Consider the following 23,430-nt stretch of genomic DNA (forward strand, 5'->3'; position numbering starts at 1 on the left):
AGTAAAAAGTAGGTACTATTCAACTAAATAACTATTTTTTTAAATTTCAAAAATTTTGTTTTTAAGACAAGTACATACCACTATTTTAAAAAAATATAACATACCAATATAACAGCTAAATATGTAGGTGCAATTCGAAAAATATACAGCTCCCAGTAGGTAAGAATGGCTACAAAATATTTTCTAGACAAAGTAAATTCGAAAATATATTACATAATTAAAATAAATACGGACCGCTACTGAACTATCATCTCCTGTCGACAATGTACCACTGTGCGACAAACACCGCTCTTTTTAAAAAATTCCGCGTCGAACGCCGCTCTGTCAGGTAGAGACTGACAAAGACCGCTCTTGGGATAATTAAAATGCATATATTTGAATAAATACAGCTTAAACATTGGATTTGACAATTTATTATACTTTTCCGTATGTAATGGAAGAAATATAACATCTAAAATTACACTTACATCATCATAATATGCCCAAAACAGTTTTTCGTCATTTACTCAAAACTCAAAAAAGTCTGTAGAGCGGGTTTTGTAACTCTACGCCTCATTTGATAATCACTTGTGAAAGCGACAGCTTGCAATAACTCGTAGTGAGATACCCGGGATTCCAGCGGCTAGCTCAGGTGTCCATCGAACCCCGGATTCACAAAAAGATAAAAAAAGGATTTATATATGTTGGTAAAATTAAATAAAACACTAAGTCTTTCTCGTGCGGTCTTAGGGTTATATATTTTAATATTTGGTTGGACAACGTTACTTTATAGTCCATTACATATTTTGTTTTTTTACAATTAGTTACGCAGGTCCGTACACGGTTTACAAAGGACGCTTACTGACTTTCTTTTTCAAATTCCCTGTACCCACGCCGTCTAGCAAAAAAGACTCTCTTGATTGGCCAAATTTTATCGCGTGATGCTTTTGATTTGACGAATCACGAGGACCACCCCGGCGCAGGCGCGTGGAGATTTTAACGTTGGCGGCAAGCGCGGCAAAATTTATTATATATGAATACTTATATTTAGTCTTAAAATTATCTCTTTCATCCATCATCATTTAAACTTTTAAAATCTATCTTAATTACACCTCCGCCCAGTAAATGATTTTCACGCACCGGACGAAGGCCTTTACTCATGAATAAAAAAAATAAAATTACGTAGTTGAGCAAGGAATCAGATTAGATGTTTTATCAAGCCGTTTCTAGAGGTCAGGGTTACGTTTCGACTTATGACTACTAAATGATTTTTTTACACCGGGAGAAGCCCGCCTGTAACAGGGGTGTATCAGTAGGTGAACACCTTTAGTTTTACTTGCAGACCAAGGTGTTTATCAGTAGACTCAAAGTGTGGAGTGTCTGGGTATAGGGTAAGATTATATAGCATAAACCGGAACAAAATGACAAACCGGCCAAGTCTTCGGGATGTATGGTAAGCCTCGCAACGACATAATATAGAAGGTAAGTTAACAGATTTACAAATTTTTATGATTCTTATTTAACAGTACCATAAAGGTTGTAAAAAATAATGCCACTGCTGTAGGTACAGATTGCACAACCAGAGTTGAGGCGATTGAATACTCACACAGACGCATTCAAAAAAGGAACAGCCTGTAAAAGAATACTGTATTCGTCAGAAATTCACCAATGCACACAATTTTTCGTATCTGTGTCGCACTAACTCTGGCTGAGAGACGTATACCTATTTGGTCACAACCAAAATTCGGATACTCTAGAATTTAAATTAGAATTTTTAATTCTGATGGCATTTAATGGTACCTAATACAGTCTTGCTGTTTTGGTGAAATACCTGTTTTTTCATTTGTTTTGGAAAATCTTTACCAAGGTATCTACAAAATTATTTTGTTAGAGAATTACACAATATAATATAATAATTAAAATATTTTCAAATTCGTTTTAAATTTTTGGGAAAAATTAATTTCATACGCTATGGAAAATTATAATTTTTATACTGGCAATTTAAAACTATAATGTCATTCTGACAGTAATCAAGTTTAGTTTATTATTCGTGAGTCATTTATTTGCTTTGAAAATATTACCCAAAATCTTAAATTTAAACACATGATATCATTGCGTAAGTGAATTTACAGTATTTTGTTAACACTAAAGTATTGGGAACGCAATATTTTCAACGCGATGGTTAATATTTCACGTCTAAATCTGTAATTGAACTATCATCGTTTAGTTTTCCCACCCAAAAACGCTTTTGACAGCTATGTTAACCCCAAACATTTTTTTGCGTTTCCAATCAAAAATTTATGATACATGCATCGTTATTCTCCAATCGTTATTTTTCTGTTCCATTTATGAACCCAATGAAGTAAAGCTATAATTTTGAATGGATAATTGTTAAGAATTGATCTATTATTATCTGAGTAGGTATTGTAAGGTTTTATCTGCAGAATTTAATTAATTAATTATGCACAGTATGCCAAATAGCCGCATCGGGTTCTGTGACAAATGATCATTCATTTGGCTATGTTTTCCATGATTTTTGCGCATAAATCTGCCTTTATCACCGGATAATATATCGTCTCTGTTCTGGCAGAACACACTAACTGGAGAATACTAGTTTTGAGTAATTTGACTTTGAAGTTGTTAAAATGTTTGAAATGGTCTATCATGTGAGTTAAAGTAATCGTAAAAAGGATGACTTTAAAATAAAGACTGTTTATTTATTAAGAAAGTTTCCAGACGGGTAAAGTTTGAAATAAGGAACATTTTGGTATAACTAACTCAATATGTAATTTATTCGAATTAGTGTCTTCTGCCAGAACAGTGACGATATATGAGATCAGGGCATCTATTCTATACACAAGGCTGCTATCTAAGTTCTATTAAAATAAGTTAACCATCTGAACTGTCAAAAAGTGCTATGTACTATGTTTTAACAGCACCTCTCTTGACTGTGTTAACTTTTAGCTGGCTCTCACATCTAAACTCGCCTCGTCTGCCGCACAGCCATAAATCAAACCTTCGACTTCAACTAACTTTTTTATTCTAATGGATTCAAGCTCTGTACTATTCCATTTAAGTGGTTTTTTGCGACCCGGGTTTTGCCTTTCGGCATCTTCAGGCGTCGTGTACACTCACCAAAGGCAAACACACACTGGGCGAAACTCGGGTCGCAAAAAACCACTTAAATGGAATAGTACAGAGCTTGAATCCATTAGAATTTAAATTCAAATTCCATCAAGTACCTTTGGTCGAAAGTATTAACTTTTTATTATTTACTTCCAGACATGAATACCATGATTATATGATTAATGCCTTCAATCGGACAAATAATATTCCAATGTGATTGTGAAAGTTGACGGAAACAATGTCAATAGTGCAAGAAGCGATCAGGCTGGCCACGATTGCGGTGGAGTATGACAGCGCCAAGAATGTACCGGAAGCAATAAAGCATTACGAGTATGCGGCCAATTTACTGGATCGGGCGTCCTCGCAGATGCCTAGAGATCAGGGGGAACCTCTGCAAAGGAAATCCCAGGAGTATCGTACACGAGCTGCTCAATTGGGTATGTTTATTAAATTGTGAAATTCTTGAAGTAACACTTCCTTAATCTGCGATAGCGTTAACTCACATGTAGGAAAAGAATGTAGTAAGTACCTAAATTATACTAAATATTATTAAGTTTTGGGGCAGCATGATATGTGAAGAGAAGTCAGATATAATGGGAACTGAAATACCTAACAGGTGTGGAATAATAGGCAACCGATATTGAGTGTGGAAGAATATGGGATAAAATTAAACACGTGTGAAGAATACCGTTGTCCGTGGTTCTGACAACTGCTGTCAGTTTATGCACTGACATTTATTCAATATTGGTGTATTTGAAGGTTGAAAATTGCACGTCAAAATGTAGTGTATTGGGGTATAGCCTATCGGATTCTATTTATTAACCTGTTCTGTGGTGAGGAGGTTATTGATTCTGAGGGAAACGAATCGGCAAAAAATTTTTTCGAAACAAGTTATTTGAATTTTCCTGTCAGATCAATAAATTGTAAAGTAATAAATAAATTACCAGATTTACTTCTAAACGGAGCAATATATAAGACTTTTTTATGAGGATATTTGTTACCCATTCGCCTAATCCATTGAGTCCTTGCACTGGAGCAAACACAAATTGAAAAAGATAAAATGCATTTTTACTTGCCCAGCCGCGGAATCAATCCCATGACCCATGGATTCATAAACCGCCATTCTACCAACTCGACCACTGTGAGTGTGGCGCAATGAAATAACACAAATGCGGTCATATCAAGTCTTTCTTTGGTGTGAGAAAAAGATGATTTCCTAGTTTTAAAAAAGCATAAATATACTTTTTGTATAATTTTCTTATTTCAATACTCATATTGTAATATACAAATAAATGCTGACTCAATTAATATATTTTTTAATGGTCATTATAAATTTTACGTCTGCCGCACGTGGAGACCACATCAAATTTTTTTTAATACCACGGAGAAAGTCAATTGTAACACTTTTGATCGAACCAGACTTCTTACAACCAAGTCACAGCAGCCTGCGAATGTAAACATTACCTAAGGCACATACATCATTACAGGGATGGAGAAACAGGATGAAGAAGATCGAAAGCTGCATCGTTGCTATTTTCTATTTGAGCAGGCGCTCGATGCTGATGATGAAGGAAACTCTCCCGCCGCCGCTGAACTATATACTCAGGCTGTAGAATTGGGCATTGGGATTGTAAGTATTTTACTATCTGTGTGATTATCCCAATGTGTAGCAAACATCTAATCTAGTTACATATTCTTGGAAAGTGACTAAATTATTGTTGTTTTAATTTAATAAAACGCAATTTTTTTATAGTACTTATTCCACTTTTAATCAATAAATTAGGACCGGTTTCGTCCGCCTCAGAGGGACATTTTCAACTTATGTTTCAACATGTCCCTCTGAGGCGGACGAAACCGGTCCTAATTTATTGATTAAAAGTGGAATAAGTACTACAAAAAAATTGCATTTTATTAAATTAAAACAACAATACAATGCAGTTCCACCATGAATTGACAGTTAACAAAATAAACGAAAAGATAAAAAAAAGTGACTAAATATTTTTTCAAATCATCGTTTAGTTAGTTAAGAAGTTTGTTTCTAAATATTTAAGAAATTAAATCAGTGATTTTATGTTGATGCCCACAATAGCCGAGCGGCTTACACATCGGTTTTTAATGTTGTGGGTCCCAGGTTCACCCCGGGTTTGCCAAATAGACGTATTGTTTTTCAATTTGTGTTTAGAGTCAGCGTATGGACCCAATAGGTTGAGCAGGTAGCTAACATTGGTACTGTTCGGTTATCAGGAATACAGCGGAAAACACATTTTGAAAATACCCGATATACTGGATTATTTGTTGGTTTGGGTTAGTTTAGGTTAGGTTAGGTTCGGTAAGGTTAGGTTTCGTTAGGTTAACCTAACAAATAATCCAGCTATTTTCAAAATTTGCTTTCTGCTGTATTCCTGATAACCGAACAGTAGCCTAACATCCATTTCTTGTAAAAAAAATCTGTTGATACAAACCTCCACCCTGTGGATGGCCACATTAAGATCGGACATGGTCAAATGAAGAAGAAAAAAGAATCTTACGTTTTCTTAAATCCACTATAAATATTTTAATTAATTAAATAGCCGAGACATTGATTATGGAAATTTACTCAGACAATAAATTAACGTGACATTCGATTATTGCACTATGTGGATTTTATCACATTTGATATTTCACTTTTTTGGTTAACCATGTCTGATCCTAAGAAGATCGTATCGTCACTGTTCTGGCAGAAGACACTAATTCGAAAAAATGACATATTGAGTTAGTTATACCAAAATGTTCCTTATTTCAAACTTTACCGTCTGGAAACCTTCTTAATAAATAAACAGTCTTTATTTTAAAGTCATCCATTTTACGATTACTTAATAAACTCACATGATAGACCATTTCAAACATTTTAACAACTTCAAAGTCAAATTACTCAAAACTAGTATTCTCCAGTTAGTGTGTTCTGCCAGAACAGAGACGATATTATATGCCTCCACAGAGTGGAAGGTTGTATTAACAGATTTTTGTTTTTACGAGAAATGGATGTTAGCCTCTTGCTCAACCTAATAGGTCCATACTCTGGGTCCAAAACACACATCTGATTTATGAATTTTTTTGTTGTCAGACCCGGGGTTGGGTATCAGTGAGACCTACTGTGATTACTATCCCTCAGTAGCGAAGGGTGGAGGTAGGCTGTTAAGATGCGTCATAAATAATGCATATTAAAATTTGTTGATCATATGTATTTGTTTTTATTGAACTAAGACTACAATTTACAGATGGTGATGGTTAGTTTTTAAAAATAAATTAAGGGGGGACAAAATCTAACATGTACCTAACAAATTTTTTTTTTTTTTTTTAAACGGTACATGTTCAAACACACGCGTTAACATGATCTTACTCCCTACTTCAGTTATAGTTTGTCAATTTATGGCTACGGCCGTATGTTGTAGCTTAACCACTGGGAAATGCCAAAAGAAATAGCATATTTCAAAAAAATACTACCTTATTCTTAGTTTAATAATTATTAAACAACAATCATTATTCGTCGGATGTTTATCACACTTGAATGGTCAAAGACATAGCTTATAATCAGTATCTTTAGAATTATCTTTAAATGTGTTAATCGTGCCCATTTTTGAATAATAAAATGCCTAATTCTTGTCAAATTTGGGATCACAGAGATTATCAATATAATTTTTTATCGTAAATATTTCACTATAATAATCTCAACATAAGTTTTACTAATGGTTTTATAAATTGCGTTTAAAAATTAATAAACGTAAAAAATCTTAACACCACTTCACATGGATGTACTGAAATATGACTATATCGCACCCGGGGAATAATAGTGGCACAAGTCGAAAAACTTGTTTTTTCAGGAGAGCAGTTTGAATATTTTATGTTTGTGTGTTAATTCAGTTTATTATAAATTTCAAAATATTTTTGCACCAAAATGTGGGAACTAGGTATTAGATTAGGTTACAAATCTGAATTTTTTAAATTTTTTATATTTTAAGGGTATATAAGACAAAATTTGTGCCGTTGTTATTGCCAAAATATTTTCAAAATTTTAACTTGTGCCTCTGAACAATATAATTATGAAACTTGATATTATTGTTAAAATATAATATAAATAAAATCCAATTTGTAATCATTTTTATTTAAACCAAATAACTATAAACAAAATAAAAATAAACCTTTTTTCTTATTACAAAGTTGCTTACGACACGCTTATAAATTAAAAATTGTCAATGAAAATTATTATTGAAACAAGTTAAGTCATCAGCATAATTTCAAAATAGCTGGAGAAACATTTTAATTATAAGAAACAATAGTTTATACTAATAAACCACAACATTGAAAAAAATATGGAATAAAGTCAATAATACATAAACAAAATAATGAGGAAATCAATTATCATCAAGAATATTATAAACCCTATCAGCATCGGTAGTAGTGAAAACCTTTCAAAATTTTTTAAAACTGATGATAGTGACTTGGAATGAGTTGTGCTTCAAATAAAGACCATAGATTTTAAAAGACATTCGCAAAAATAGAGGCACAACTTTATATAAGCGTGAAGTTGGCATACTTGCGTCATCTGGTTTTGAATTTTATCCGCAATAACAATGGCACAATGATCATTGTGCCACTATATCTGCTTGAATTTAAGTAAAATTTTATAATTTAATAATGATAAAATTGCTTTTAAGGTCACCATTATATTTTTAAGAATTATGCCGCTGTTTGTGCGGATAGAAATGATATCTAGGAACATTTCTGCATACTTAACTCAAAAATGACAAATTTGGACTTGTGCCACTATTATTCCCCGGGTGCGATATGCTTAAACATTAGATCAAGAGATTTAAAAGAATACTATTTTATGTAATAAAAATACTTTATGCAGTCATCAAATGTTTAAAATAAATATAAAGGATAATAAGGCTTCAAAATTATATAAATAGATTATCTACAACGTTTAAGGAATGTCCAGGATCATGCTTTGAAAATACCATAAAAGCTCCATTTTGACCTACACGGAGCATGTGGGCCGTTAAACCCTGCCTAACTAAACCATAATAGTTTTGGTATACTTGGGCGATACAACAAAATTGTGCACACTTTTTCATTCATACTTATTTGTTTTCGTTGGATTAAGAATAGGTACGTATTACACATATTGTTGGTTCATTTGTTTAAGTTCATTAAGCCCTGTCTAAACCAAACTATAATAGATAAATAATATTATTCTATCTATAAAATATCCAAAGTTATCTATGATTCAATTGCATAATTTTAGATATTTTATAGATAGATGAGTGTCTTTTGATTATTATCTATTATGGCTTGGTTTTCACTGGGTTTAATTGAATTTTAAAAATGAACCAACACCATCTGTAAATTGTAGTCTTATTTCAATGAAAACAAATACGTATGACTGACAAAGTTTAGTGTGCACTATTTATGACGGATCTTAGCAGCCTACCTCCACCATTCGCCAATGCATTACACTATAGGCTGACACCTTATCCGATCGGCTATCGTGGTCATTTTTTGGTTAACTGTGTATAATCATTTAAAATGTGTTATAGAAATGCAGCGACCCAGATAAGAAATCTCAGCTATCGGTAATTTTAAATAAAGCCCTCGAAAGAGCCGAGGAATTGAAAGGGCTGTCTCCGATCGGATCAAAATCGTCCGACAACAGTCCAACGGAGGATGACATCGTCAGCGACCTGAAAAAAGCTTCTATCAGACCATCCCTTAATCGTTCAACCACTACACCTACTGTATCAGTTCGGGCCACACCCAGTAAGTCAACAAACACTTAATTGATTGGTCTTATAGGTAGCATTATCTTTTGACACATAGCTTCCCAACCTTTGAGCGACTAAGTAGTCTGTTGCATACAATAATGATCAGTCAATGTTCACCACATCCATTCATCTTTATCATTTTTCATACGATAATTACAAGTAGTTCGATGAAGGTATAAATTTTCTTTAATTTCAAAATAAACTAAGCATCAGTATACGTCATAACAATATTGATTTCTATGGAATTTGATGTGCAACTTTTACACGTTCTATGTTTTTTATCGATGGCCGCGTGGCTTATGTGTCGGCCTATAGCGCCGTGGGTTCCAGGTTTGAATCCTGGGTCTGACAAATACACATATTGTTTTTTAATTTGTGTTTGGGTCAGGGTATGGACCTAATAGGTTGAGCAAGTGGCTGACATCCATTTCTCGTAAAAACAAAATCTGTTAATACAAACTTCCACTCAGACATGGTCGGATAATATAAAAAGTTAAGTCAAAATAAAACACAATACGTAATAAATACATAGGTATTTATTTCACATAGTTACTACATATTGTGCTGTATTTTGATGGATACCATGTCTTTCTGCCAAAAATTGACAGTTAACACCATTAAAGAAAATATTTTTCTGTCAAATTTTTCTTTTCCATTAAAAAAACCTTTTCGTTTATTTTCCGTCTACTCAAATCAATGACATTATTAATGGACAACGCACTCAATACAGTACCTAGCAAGTAAATTCGCGCATAACGACATTCACACATGCATAGGTAGACGTCATGCAATTTTCATTATGCGATATCATGCATCGGGAATTTATAGCAATATCACCTTTATTGTAATGGCGTTAGAACAGTGTTTCTACTGTCGAATGTTCATTTGAGCGAAAACCCGTTCGAACCAAACCATTCGGCAGTGGCGAAGGGTGGAGGTAGGCTGTTAAGATTCGCTATAAATAGTGCACACTAAACTTTGTTAGTCATATGTATTTGTTTTTATTGAACTAAGACTACAATTTACAGATGGTATTAGTTAGTTTTTAAAAATCAATTAAACCCTGCCTAAACGAAACCATAATAGATTTGGTCTAATTTGGGCAATACGACAAAATTGTGTACAATTTTTCATTCATAGTTATTTGTTTTCGTTGGATTAAAACTACATATTACACATATTTTTGGTTAATTTTTTTGATTCATTAAGCCCTGCGTAAATCAAACTATAATAAATAAAAAATATTATTCTATCTATAAAATACTCAAAGTTATGTATGATTTAATTGCATAATTTTAGATATTTTATAGATAGACATGTATTTTTTGACTAATATCTATTATGGCTTGCTTTCTCAGGGTTTAATTGAATTTTAAAATCTAACCTACACTATCTGTAAATTGTAGTCTTATTTCAATGAAAACAAATATGTATGTCTGAAAAAGTTTAATGTGCACTATTTATGGCGGATCTTAACAGCCTACCTCCACCCTTCGCCACTGCCATTCGGCAGACCCAACAAAAAGGATCGGGAATTTATAGCAATATCACCTTTATTGTAATGGCGTTAGAACAGATTATGCCATTCGGCAGACCCGACAAAAAAGTGAGTGTCATTTTTTTTTCCAGATGCTTCGTCCATATTAATGTCATTGACTCAAATACTTAAAATTTGGTACACAGGTGCTAATATGGTAAGATTACAGTCTATTAAAAATCGGGGGAGTTCTGATACTTCAAACATCCAACACTCCATCATCCAATAAGGGTCTCCGTACATTGTCCTTTAAAAAAACATTTTTTTGCCAATGATGCTATTGATCTGAAACCTTCCTCGTGGACGGTTTCCAGTTAAAAATGTAAAACAAATACAGGTATTGTCGATTGGCAAAGGGAAACCCCCTCTAATGCGCCGGCTAGATGGCAGCGACTTGCCTGCGTATACTAGCTATAGTTTGTGCAAACACTTTTACAGCGCTTTTCGGTTTGCGCGAGCCACAGTTTTCCCGTCCATATACTCGTGCTTCCCGATAAAAACCGGTTTGCGTAAAGCATGAGTGTCTAGCCAGTGTTTAATAGGAAGTTGGGATGCTGAAGGCGGCCAGGGGGTAGAACAATATCATATTCTCTTATGCTATTATGAAAAACCATATTGAAATGTAATTCATTGTTGGGAATAAAATACAATATTTCATACAAAACAGTCAGGCAATCAGTTTAATCTCATTTTTACCTATAAATACGTATGAATACCTATATGTCACTTGTACCTGTTGAATCTTCAGCCCCTCAATTTTGTTATTTTTATTTGTGATATCATGTCGGATCTATTACATTCATGAAAAACTTAAAAAAGCTAATTATGTACCTCAGTTTCGTGAACACGTCTCTTTTCCAGAGCCAACGCTTCATAGAGGCAGCAGCGCTCATCTGAAGGTCGGCCCCGGGCAGGCGATGTACACCGACGAGGAGAAACTGGTGCTGACAAAGACGTCGCAGATCAACAATAACCAATTTGTGCCTTTTATGAGCATCGACCTGTCGGAGAATTTCCGATTTGCTTTCACATTCACCGACAAAGACGGTCTCTTGACATTGTCTTCGAAGCAGAAAAGCGGCTTCAAGGACTGGGCGAGACCGGAAGAAATCAGCGCAGAGCCTAGGATGATAGTCGGCACTAATGTGGACTGCTTTAGTATTAAGCAAACTGTAAGTCTTTATAATTTTACAGTTACCAGAGACATCTTAACCGGGCATTGCATTAACCGTGGTAGAAATGGAGTTCATAATCATTCTTGTTTAACTTCAAATGATTAAATTTGCATTTGATGGAGGAAATACTTTGTATACTTTGAATTGTGCGAGTCATGGCACCTTATGAAGGCTCAGAGCAACCATATACAGAGCTTTGAGAATAGGTGCACAGTGGTATAACTTTAGGCATAACAAGGAGATAGCAGCCTCATCACGCTGAAAGTGAAGAAACGACGTTGGACTTGTGTTCAGTGCTATGGTTGCCTCAGGAGAATTTCAACGTGGCTTGCCTGTTCTTCAAGCCAACCAGATTCCGGTGTCCTGAAATGGTGTTAAATACCATACACAGAGTGTATACAGTGGAGGTATTGGATGGTGGCATGACCTGGGAAGATGCAAAAAAAAATTGTTGGAAGTGACGTGTGGTATCTATATGCTCTTCCATATACCAGTATTCCGTAGCTCCGTCACACACCATATACTCTGAAGGGTACTAAGCGGCCTTCCAAGACGCCGGAATCCAGTTGGGTTGAAGAACAAGCATGCCAGATTGAAATGCTCTTAAGGCATTTGTAGGATGTGGCCAAGCGAGGTCCACTATCGCTTCGTCACTTTCAGTGTGATGTTAGGCTGCATGGTTCGTTCTTCAACATGTTTACAAATAATACAAATAAATTTCTACTAACTACAAGTTTTATTTATGAATGTATCAAATTCTTGTTATTTAATTTAATATTTATTTCTTAGTTGGTGTCTGATTGTTCGTTCGTGGCATCGCTCGCGGTGGCAGCTCTGTACGAAAAGAAATTCAAGAAGCGGCTAATTACCTCAATTATTTACCCAAAGAAAAAAAATGGCGAACCTGTCGTGAATCCATTCGGTAAATACATGATCAAACTTCACCTCAATGGCGTTCCCAGAAAGGTAATAATTTAATTATTTTAATTAGGATTGAACATACCAAAGATATTGAAGAAATCCTAACAAAATTGCTGAAGCAAATTTTAGTTTGTTATGGGTAGTATTTGTTCATGCAAAATCAACCACAATTCCATCTAACACTTCATAGTTTTTATGAAAATTAGTATACCGGTAGCTTTATTCAGTGTACCCACCGCGAGCTCAATCTACCGCTCTGAGATTAGCAAGTAGTTATCGCCTTGGTTACTCAACGCGATTTGAATTCATGGTACGGTAATCTATCGCACCGATTGTGCAACAGGCTAAATAGTTTGTACAACTTCTCTTGCACATTTTAACAAATGATTTACTTTGTAATGCGCTTGCACACTAGAGAAAACAAAATGACATTGGGTAATTTCTATTGGAATTATATATAATATATAAATATATCTATATTAACATTTGCTTCAAATTATAAAATCACAATAGATTTGCAGATGACAGATGATAATATTATCTCCATATACTTCTCAATCTATGATGTCAGTTGGAAAGAATATTTGTATAATTAAACTTATTACTCATTTAATTACTTTATTGAATGAAAATCAAAGAACATGCTTGAACCATTTGACATTACAAAATCGTTACAAAACTACTCAATTTTAGTCAAAACCTTTATGAAACAAATTTTATGGAATCGTAATAACTTTTAAACATATTCACAATGTAATTAATACGATTTCTATATAATATTTGATGGTAAGACGTACGTATACGAATGTAACAGTTATGCTATCTGCAGAAGCGGCGGAAAATACTTGTGGCGAACATCTCGTCCTGCGGAATTATTCGCAGATTCAAACATGGGCTGAATTGAGTCGCGGATACAATTATGTTTTAGAACTGTCGCGGCAGGTTTGAATATACTTGTAGCTGCAGGTGTTCTTTCTTGTGTCATTTTCATCTCTATAGAAGAAGGTTTTCTTCAACATCTTTGGAAAATACACTCTATTAAGAATATAGAACCATTTTCTTTATTTTTTGTAGTGAGTGACTTTTGCAGGCCTTTCTAAACTATGCTTCAATGAAGAGTAAAATCTTTCAAAATATATTAATACTATCGACCGAAGGTACTTGATGGAATTTGAATTTTAAATCTAATGGATTTAAGTTTTGTACCATTCCATTTGTGTCATTATTATTAGGTTTTGACGATTTATTCTAATAATATGCTTATCGAGTGTATTATGATTAATAAGATAGGGGGTTTTTTTTACTAACACTTCAACTATTCATAATTTGTTTAATACATATATTTTTTATTGTGACCCTTGACTTGATAGGTAGGTAATGGAGTTTTTACCTACTTTATTGTATTGATTTACTATATAACGTTAGAGTTAAGAGTGTTCGTTGTCAGTGTGTGTTTGCCTTTGGTGAGTATACACACTGCCTGAAGATGCCGAAAGGCGAAACCCGGGTCGCACAAAATGATTCAAATGGAATAGTGCAAAACTTAAATCCATTAGAATTTAAATTCTTAACAATTAAATTGAAGTATGAGAATGTAAAGAAATCTTTTAAAAATTGCTAAGTAATTATGTTCAATGTTTATTAATCCTTATAAGATAATATCGTCACTGCTCTGGCAGAAAACACTAATTCGAAAAAATTACATATTGAGTTAGTACCAAAATGTTATTTCAAACTTTACCGTCTGGAAACCTTCTTAACAAATAAACAGTCTTTATTTTAAAGTCACCCTTTTTACGATTACTTAATAAACTCACATGATAGACCATTATTTCAAACATTTTAACAACTTCAAAGTCAAATTACTCAAAACTAGTATTCTCCAGTTAGTGTGTTCTGCCAGAACAGAGACGATATTATACTCAATGATTTCTTGTTGTACATTGGCAGTTTGATTTAATAATTCTAAGATATTTTAATTATTGATATGTGTAAATGTTTTACAGATTATCATTGATGACTTGTTGCCGGTCAACAGGTACAACCAACTATTGTGTTCATATTCCAGCAATAAAAATGAATTCTGGGTATCCCTTTTGGAGAAGGCATACATGAAAGTAATGGGGGGTTACGATTTTCCCGGATCGAACAGTGTAAGTATATTACCCCTCCCCTAGTGAACTTCTTTCTCAATAAAAGTTTAGTTTTAATTAAGGCCATAGACTAGTCTAAAAATGATCCATAATGCTCCAGTAATGCAAACATGTCGTAAAAATTAACGATATTAATGGATTTCTTAATTTGAATTGAATTTTGTCTACTACATTAAAACATATTGGTTTTCTATAATTTTATTATTTTCGTATTGAGACAAATACTCATTGGAATGTTTTCCCTTTCGAGTGTAAGCGTAGAGTCATGTTTTAATAATTCTGTTATCACAATTATAATCAGACACGTAAAACTACGTAATGTAAAGTCAACGTCATGCCGTTTTACTAGAGGTAGCCTTTCTGACGATTCTAATCAATGATTAACAGAAGATGCAGAGTAATTTGTTGGATGGATCAAAAAAAGTTCAGAAACTTTTGAATTTTCACGCGATAGTTGAAACTTGGACGACGTATGTGCATGCAAAGTAGAAAAATAGTGGTGAACTGCACCGTACAGAGCATTTTTCACGTTTTCCAATTTTCACAACCAGTCAAATAGCACCATGAAATTACAATGTGTCTCACTTACGCTTGACATATGAGATTAGCGAGACAGTCAGCACTTTTATGTGTAAACAGTTATTATCGCGATAGTTTAAAATACACATTAATGGTGCCAGTAAATCCATGCACGTATAAGGCACTATTATTTTGTTTTAGTCATTAGATGTTTTCTTTGTGAAAAGGTGACCCCGAAACCGAGTATTTTTTGCATTTCACGTTTCAAGTTTCCACCTAAGTGAACATGCCTTATTTCATTTCAGATGTTTATTGGGGCTTCTTATTGACTCGAATGACTTCATTTGTCATTTTTTGAAGCTCTGCCAGTGGTCCATACTGACTGATGCTCTAGTCCTCCACAGACTTCACATCCTTCTTATGTGTCTCTAGGTCACTTCCGCTAAAGTATGCGTCTGTTCAGGATCTTTGGTGTCCAATTATCTGAATATATTTATGAAGTATTTCTTGACAGTCCTGTGAAGGTTTTCTCTTACAGATAGGATTGTTTAACTTAAAATCCTCGATGTGTTCAGCATTGCAATTTTTGTTTTACAGAATATTGATTTGCACGCATTGACGGGATGGATCCCAGAAAGAAGTGCCATAAGAAAAGATGCTCAAGATTTTAATTCCAACGCCCTCTTCGACACTATCAAGACAAACCTGGAGAACGGAAACCTGCTGGCTACAGTTGCCACCGGAGAACTGTCACCGGCCGATGAGGATCGCACGGGACTTGTACCGACGCACGCCTACGCAGTCTTGGATGCCAAGATCGTTGGGGTAAGTGATTACAGATTTGAAACGATTTCTGGACCTTTTCCTCATTGTGGAGGACTTTCTACCAATCACCAAACTGATAAAAACGCACTAGTGTGGATTGAGGCTCCACAATGAGAATTTGTTTCCTTATTCTTTATATAACATGGTTTCTCATATTATGAATACAATAACAATTTTGAATTAATTATTGTTTGTTTAATGTAGGGTGTGAAACTGCTACAACTGAAGAACCCATGGTCACATCTGCGGTGGCGCGGTAACTACTCTGAGCTGGACACCAACCACTGGACGCCGTCTCTGCGTGCCACTCTCAACTTTGACCCCGATACGGCCGCCGGCTACGACAACGGAGTCTTCTGGATCGATTATGACAGCATCTTACATTTCTTCGATGTCTTCTATGTCAATTGGAATCCTGAAATATTTATGCATACGTATTGTCTGCATCAGTGAGTATTTTATCAATTTTTGTTATTTTTATTCAAAACTAAATATTCTCTAGTCCTAGAGCTTGAATTATGTTAGATCCGCGTTTTGACATAATTCTTTCTCAAAATCAATTGCATCCTTTTCAGTAAATACAAGACATAATATTATTTATATTAATGAGGTATACTAATTTTTATTTGGTGTGCTGTGAAACAAAAATCCCCTGTATCGTTGGGTGAAAACGTTTCACAGATACTGTACTAGCGGGTGCCTTTTGAAATTTTAATAACTGACAATAAAATATGGCAGCATTGTTTACAGCCACCATTTTTGTATTTTGAGAGTTGACGTTTGTGAATGTTCATCCAAATATTCTAAATAATTGTACAAGTTGTCTTGAAACAGCCATGTGTATAATAATGTGTCCGGAAACTTGTACGTATGCAGTTCGCCGTATCACACTTCACCGTGAAATGTTGTATCGGAAATATATGGCCGTGTATTAAAGACCGTCCAACCTCTTTGGGTCGTATAGTACTGACATAAAATTCATGTCCAAATAAAACACCGTTCTTGTCGGTTTACACTTTACTGGAACCCAGCAGCAAACAAATTTTGAAAATAGCCGAAAAGTTAAGTTAGGTTAGGTTTTATTCTTGAATTTTGCTAAAATCAGCTATGAAAATTGAATTAACGTTCATATTGAATCTAATAAAATTGGAGACCATATAGTATACGGCCATCTCTTTTCGATAGAAAGCTCACGGCGAACTGTGCCACAGTGAAATGTTTTACGTACAATTTACATGTAACCGTATAATAATGCTGTGTGTGTTTAGTCATCCATTCATGCACAATTGTTTTTCAATGCTTGCAGTTTTTGACAGATGAGGTAGATATGAAAATAACGTTTACTACAAAAATGAATTTACAATGCAAGATGAATTGCAGCTGATTTAAACAGCAGTTCATGAGTTCTTTCTTTCAGCGTCATTTTAATATATTTACACTACATCTAGTAGTCCCATATGGCAACCGCATTCCCACGATGTGAAATGTGTATTCGAATGTGGAGCATATTCACAACCGTTGCCTTTGGACGCTGGGTGTAGTATAGTGTACAGTCGATATCGATATGCTGGTTCTGGATTACAATTATAAAGACAGTTTAGTGCGCAAGTTGTGCAGTTAAAGTGACCTGACCTACGTTTTTTTTTTACTTTTAATGTGAAATCCTTATGTAAACATATCTTTGTTTATTACAGGTTATGGAATGCGGAGTCGGGTCCAATAAAAGATGGTTATAACATTGGAGACAACCCTCAGTTTAGTCTGGAGGTGCAGGGCACTGGAGAGCTGTGGATCCTCCTCACCAGACACATCACACAGATCGATGACTTCCGGGAAAACAAAGAATACATCACAGTACTTGTCTATAAACATGACGGTCGGAGAGTATACTATCCAAGTATGTTCAGAATGATATTTCAAAAGTTTCATTTCCATTTTAGCTCTAAATGATAGAAAGAATCTATTATCTATGTCAGATCATTACATATTTGCCAATAACATGCTTTTCTAATAATTAAGCCTTGTTTTCATTGGTAGAGTATTGTCACCTCCGAAAGGTGGGGAGGGGCAGGAGTAGCGCTGGACCCCCCTGATGATATAAGGTCACGGTGATCGTCTGCTGGCTTCTTCTTTCGGGGACATGCTATGTTGATTGACAACGCGGAATTACAGGCGAAAACAGGGCGTTTTATTGTTCGGAATACAGTTACAGTACAGTTACAGCGTAGAAAATATTTGAAAAAATAAATTTAAATAAGGAGACGCCGGCGCCGCGGCCGACATCTCGCTCGAAAGTCCGAAAACCGAATGAATCTTCTAGGGGCTGGGGTAGCCTCCGAAAATTAAAGTAGGTAATAATAATACATAACAAATAACTCACAATTCTATCACTGAAAAATGACACAAAGACAGCCTTTACACCCCATGTACCTGGCTTGTAGGTATAGAAATAGACAACCAGACCTTTTCCAGGTACATGCTTTGAAAAGAGGCTGTGCATTTATTGGCATTATTATTACTGCATTAAAATTACAGCTTGCTTGTATGTTTAAAATTTAATAAGTATAAAATTTATAATGACGCTAGGTTTTACTTTGCTTGCTTCTAGAATTAATGTAGGTATAAAAAAATGCAGGATTTTACATACATTAAGGGCTAGAATGATTTCATTTGTTGAAGTTGCAAAAGGATGACTATAAATTGTCATACATTTAAGCTTACGGGCTAGAAATTTGTCTCGCAGTCGATCTGCTCATGTTTGCATGAATCCGCCCAATGATGATTCAGGCCTCATGGCCTTGGATCCTCTGAAGATGCCATGGTTTAGGCGGTAACACTATACTAGCATACTTACTATCCACTACTAGTCTACTCTACCTGATTTGGAAAAGTAGGTACCCGTTCCCGCAAAAATGAAAAATGATGTGGTATATTAGTTGAATCATCAATTTTTTCTTCTCGCACACCCAAATCTCATTTTCATCGCTCGTCTTGCTCATTTTTGAAGCAGAACAAAAACTAACTAAGTACGTGGTGTTATCATGAACCATACCACTAGATTGTAGAAATCGGTGGTAGGGAAGTGCGTGTAGCTGGCTTAGTATCCCACGCGTAGAATTTTGTTTTATAATGATTTTATGTATCTTTCCTGACTGAGGCGAATATATGGCGAAGGGTTCCATGTTACTTGGGTACCACAAAATGAGGTCGCGATCAGTGCTTCATAATTTGCTGAGTGCCGACAACTCAATAAATCAACTGGATTTATTTAAAAATCGGTAAAAATACACGGAATACCCTTAACCCTGGGGTTCCATGGAAACCACTTGGGGAGCACTACTGTAAAAAATCACACTGCCCTTAGGGGAGCCCGCCATAGATCCTGGCCTGGGGGCCCGCTTTAGGATGTGGGGGCCATGTTCAGACCATGTACCTAGTTCAATCGAATAGCTCGAATGACTCTGATAGAGCTTACGGCTAACCGCATTTATCTGTTTTCAGAATGCAAGCAAGGCTACTAACTGTAATGGACTAGGTGAATTAGATCTCTTAACGAAGCCAAGCTCGACTCAATTCTAATTGATAACTGGAGGTCAAACATCGCCTTATATAGTTTAATAGGCAACCCCTTCTCTGCCGTCTGTATAACATTTTCTGCTCGCTGTGGTGGGAGCGCCTGGTAGTGGGAATACCTGTACGGTGCTGTATGTGACGTCCAATGAGTGAAAGAAAAAGTATTCGAAGGTCCCCGCGCTATAAATTGTAAATAATGTAATGGTTGCTTTAACAGCGGTTTGTTTGAATTCACGCAGGTAACTGATTTTGCAGCTACTATCATATCTAACCCTTAAAGATGACTGACATGAAATATAAATTTTATTTTCAGATGACCCGCCTCCCTACATTGACGGCGTAAGGATCAACAGCCCTCACTATCTGTGCAAGTTGAACGTTGGCCCAAACAGTGCTAACAGATACACCCTAGTTGTCTCACAGTACGAGAAGATGAGGACCATCTATTACACTCTTAGAGCCTATGGTACATGCCCTTTCAAATTGAGGAAACTGGAAGCCTTCCCCATCAGAAGACAGGTATACCATGCATTAAAAATTTACAATAACGCAATGGCATTATACATTAATAGATCCAGTGACTTTTTATAAAGAATAGTAATACCAGCAGGTCACTGATTCCCAATCTTTTTTGGGCAGGCGGCAACTTTGAATTATTTTGTAAAACTTTGGGGAACCTGATACTTTTTGGAATACTGGTTTCAAACAACAATTATACATTAACATTATATAAATTCATCTTCGAGCTGAAGAAGGGACAATCGTTGGACAAATATAGTCATCCAGTGGAACCCAAGAGGTACAAAATGTCCGCAAGGTAGATGTAGAGGCCGCTGGATCGATGAAATGATTAAGCTCTGCGGAAGTACATGGCAACGCAACACAGGACTGAGAGAAGTGGATTCAGCTTGGAGAGGCCTCCATCCAGCAGTGGATAAATTAAGGCTGATGATGGTGATATAAATTTTAATTTGGCACTTTTCCATAGAAATCGGTTTTATGTACCCAGGTTTCGTCTTTCGGCATCTTCAGGCTATCATATGGTTTGTTTTACATGTACCTACCATAGCTTGATAGACATATAGCCTAAAGATGTCGAAAGGTAAAACCAAAATTGATAAAACTGATTTCTATGGAATAAAAAAAAATCTCGTCAAATAGAATTTCAAATTAAATTTTCATCAAGAACAGAAAAAATACAAGGAACATGGATCATGCATGGAGTGGTCTTCAATCAGTTCTAGTTCAACAACAGCTGACAATAACTTTAAATTGCAGATAGTCGGCGAGTGGACATCCAACCTGGCAGGCGGCTGCGCCAACAATCCGACATACCAATTGAATCCGAAATATCTAATAACTCTGGGAGACTGCGCTGGCGCCAATCACATGGTCCTCGATTTGCGAGGGCCCAAGGAGTATCAGGTCGGCATCGACGTGGCGGTCGTATCTCTCGAAGACCCTTCCATCACAGCACCGTTTGTCACCAAATCTTCAGGACCATATAGGTAAGTGTGAAGTGGGTAGAGAACAATACCTGCAGACCTATTCTAACATATCACTTAACATAAAAAAAAGCTAATTGTGAATATATCACATACATCATTTTACGTATTGTGGCGGTTAATTATGTAAACAAGTTAACCGTCTGAATTGTCAAAAGGTGCTTTTTTAACAGCCCTCGCTTGGCTGTGCTACCTTTGAGTACGAGACAGAGAATGTCAATTTTACATTTTACATATTGAGAATTGAGACGCAAGATCCGACTGTTTTGCTGCAATCGCATTGACATGACTAAGAAAATTGAAGGTTGTGTTGATATGTCTGACGTGTCAATACAAAATTCTTGTGTTCGGCTCATTACTCACTAGATGGCGCTGGTTCTGCTTTATCCGCTTGTGTTCGGCCTTATCCGCTTGGGTTTGGCAATACGAACATAAATTTTTGCCGTATTACAAATTAAAGATAGCCGCCGCTAACCATTTAGTGTAAAGAATACCTTCCGTGCTAATTTGGAAGAATGAAAATAACGGAAACATGCTAAAGTGATAACCATTAAGAATAGACCTGCTGGTTGCCATACCTTGTGGATATCTTATATTTCACTGTTAATGATTGTTTCAGATCCGGCTTCGTTATATTGGAACTGCCAGATCTGCCGTCAGGAAAATACAAAATTACAGTTTCCACGTATCATCCCAACCAAGAAGGAACGTTCATATTGAATGTTAAGTCAACAGCTGACGTCAAAATATCTCTCCTATCTCCGAATCCATGAATATTAAATGCTTTTATTGAAATATGCACTTAACGGTTTTGTGTAAATCAAGTACAAATATGATTCTTGATGAAAGAATCCGTCCTTCAGTGAAGCATACGGTTACCATGTGGTGTATCCGAGAGTCTTTCTCTCTCATCAGCTTTATCGCTTCTTCCGAGATTATGCATTGTCCTGTGACTATGGTTCACCTATTTGAGTGAATTTGATTTAGAATATTGATTCAAATTACGGCGAAGTTCAAAATTTCTGTATCAAATAATATTCCATGTCCAATACCAAGATGACTAACAAAACATATGTAGCAATCAGGGAACACAAAATTAATGGGAACTGGCTTACCCTACTGGCTAACAGGCTAGATATCTCGAGTGTGGAAAAATATGGGATAAACTTAAAACATGTGTTAGAGAACATGCCATTTTAATAGTTAATACATAATGTGCATTTTAGTTTGTCACGTTAATGTAACGTCCTTTCAAACTTCGGGAACAGTCAACGCCTGTTTTTTTTACTTCAGAACTTTGGTCTGTGGCGATGGCTTTTACATAATTTCTATTTATTGATCTGCTTTGTGGTAGCAATGTTTGAATTGCTAGGATCACTTGATTTTAAATAAAACAAATTCAATAAAACGCCGATTATCTGAATGAAAAAATATTTTTACATTTTAACCACTGATTCATGCATACCATCACATAAACTAATACTCTCACAATTTTCCACGATTTTACTACACTATTTTATATACTGTTATAAATATATCAACAAGCTATCTCTATATTATCTGATTCAATAATTGCTACAAGCTTTTGTTATATATAAATTTATCATTGTGTTACTCACTTTGGACTATGATTTGTAATCCTGGGAATTTGAGCAATTTCGTAATCCCAGGATTAAAAATGCTGGGGAATCTCGGAATTAGCTTTATATTATATTATTAACCATTATGATAAAACCTGTAATTTAGAAAGAGTGAATAATTTTATAGATAACAAATATTGAAATCCGTGAAAATACTATAAATCTGATAATTTTTTCGGCTTTATGGAATTGGTAAAAATATACATAACCATAAAATATCTAAAATATTAAATCAGTCTGCGGTAGGGAGCTGAAATTTAGCACAAATGTAACCCTCATTCTCACTTAATTTTTTGTAGGTATGCAGTTAATTTGTACAATTTCTTAATTATTTATCTTTAAATGTAAATTCTACCACAATCATTATAAGCCAACGTAGACAAGAATTCGTAAACATAGTAATATGGCACTGGATCACATTAGGTCAAAGTAAACATGAATATATCCGTGTATGGCATGAAAAAAAAATCAATTCTCCGGACAGCTATTTGTGCGCTTGGTATTCTGTGATAAATCAGAATTGTTTTTAAATTTTATTTTGTTGAATTTACAAACATTTTACTAAGATTTAAAAACATAATCTGGCTTACCGCAGAAAGCAAAGCGTATAAATAGCTGCCCTGAGAATTTATGTTTTTAGACTTGTCAACACACGTCTTTGTCACGCCATAGACGG

The 23,430-nt window shown here is 35.2% G+C and overlaps 1 protein-coding gene across 1 annotated transcript; it reads left to right on the top strand.

The window, feature by feature from the left end:
- Positions 1 to 1,990: 1,990 nt before the first annotated feature.
- Positions 1,991 to 22,539, top strand: LOC147073632 (calpain-7-like). The gene is made up of 13 exons (XM_085944520.1): positions 1,991 to 2,095; positions 3,262 to 3,542; positions 4,593 to 4,735; positions 8,682 to 8,901; positions 11,305 to 11,615; positions 12,408 to 12,584; positions 14,546 to 14,692; positions 15,809 to 16,036; positions 16,241 to 16,485; positions 17,731 to 17,933; positions 19,923 to 20,128; positions 20,888 to 21,117; positions 21,734 to 22,539. Exons 2-13 carry the CDS (start codon positions 3,344 to 3,346, stop codon positions 21,885 to 21,887), a joined length of 2,463 nt encoding a protein of 820 aa, XP_085800646.1. The 5' UTR covers positions 1,991 to 2,095; positions 3,262 to 3,343; the 3' UTR covers positions 21,888 to 22,539.
- Positions 22,540 to 23,430: the final 891 nt, after the last annotated feature.

The sequence above is a fragment of the Rhyacophila brunnea genome, unplaced genomic scaffold, assembly GCF_057557595.1.
Source record: "Rhyacophila brunnea isolate RB1 unplaced genomic scaffold, BYU_Rbru_1.0 scaffold_17, whole genome shotgun sequence".
Taxonomy (NCBI): domain Eukaryota; kingdom Metazoa; phylum Arthropoda; class Insecta; order Trichoptera; family Rhyacophilidae; genus Rhyacophila; species Rhyacophila brunnea.

Coding starts and splice junctions, on each gene's coding strand:
- LOC147073632 (XM_085944520.1), top strand. CDS start 3,344: ATGTCAATAGTGCAAGAAGCGATCAGGCTGGCCACGATTGCGGTGGAG. Junction 12,585..14,545: donor TCAATGGCGTTCCCAGAAAG/GTAATAATTTAA, acceptor AATGTTTTACAG/ATTATCATTGATGACTTGTT. Junction 20,129..20,887: donor CCTTCCCCATCAGAAGACAG/GTATACCATGCA, acceptor TTTAAATTGCAG/ATAGTCGGCGAGTGGACATC.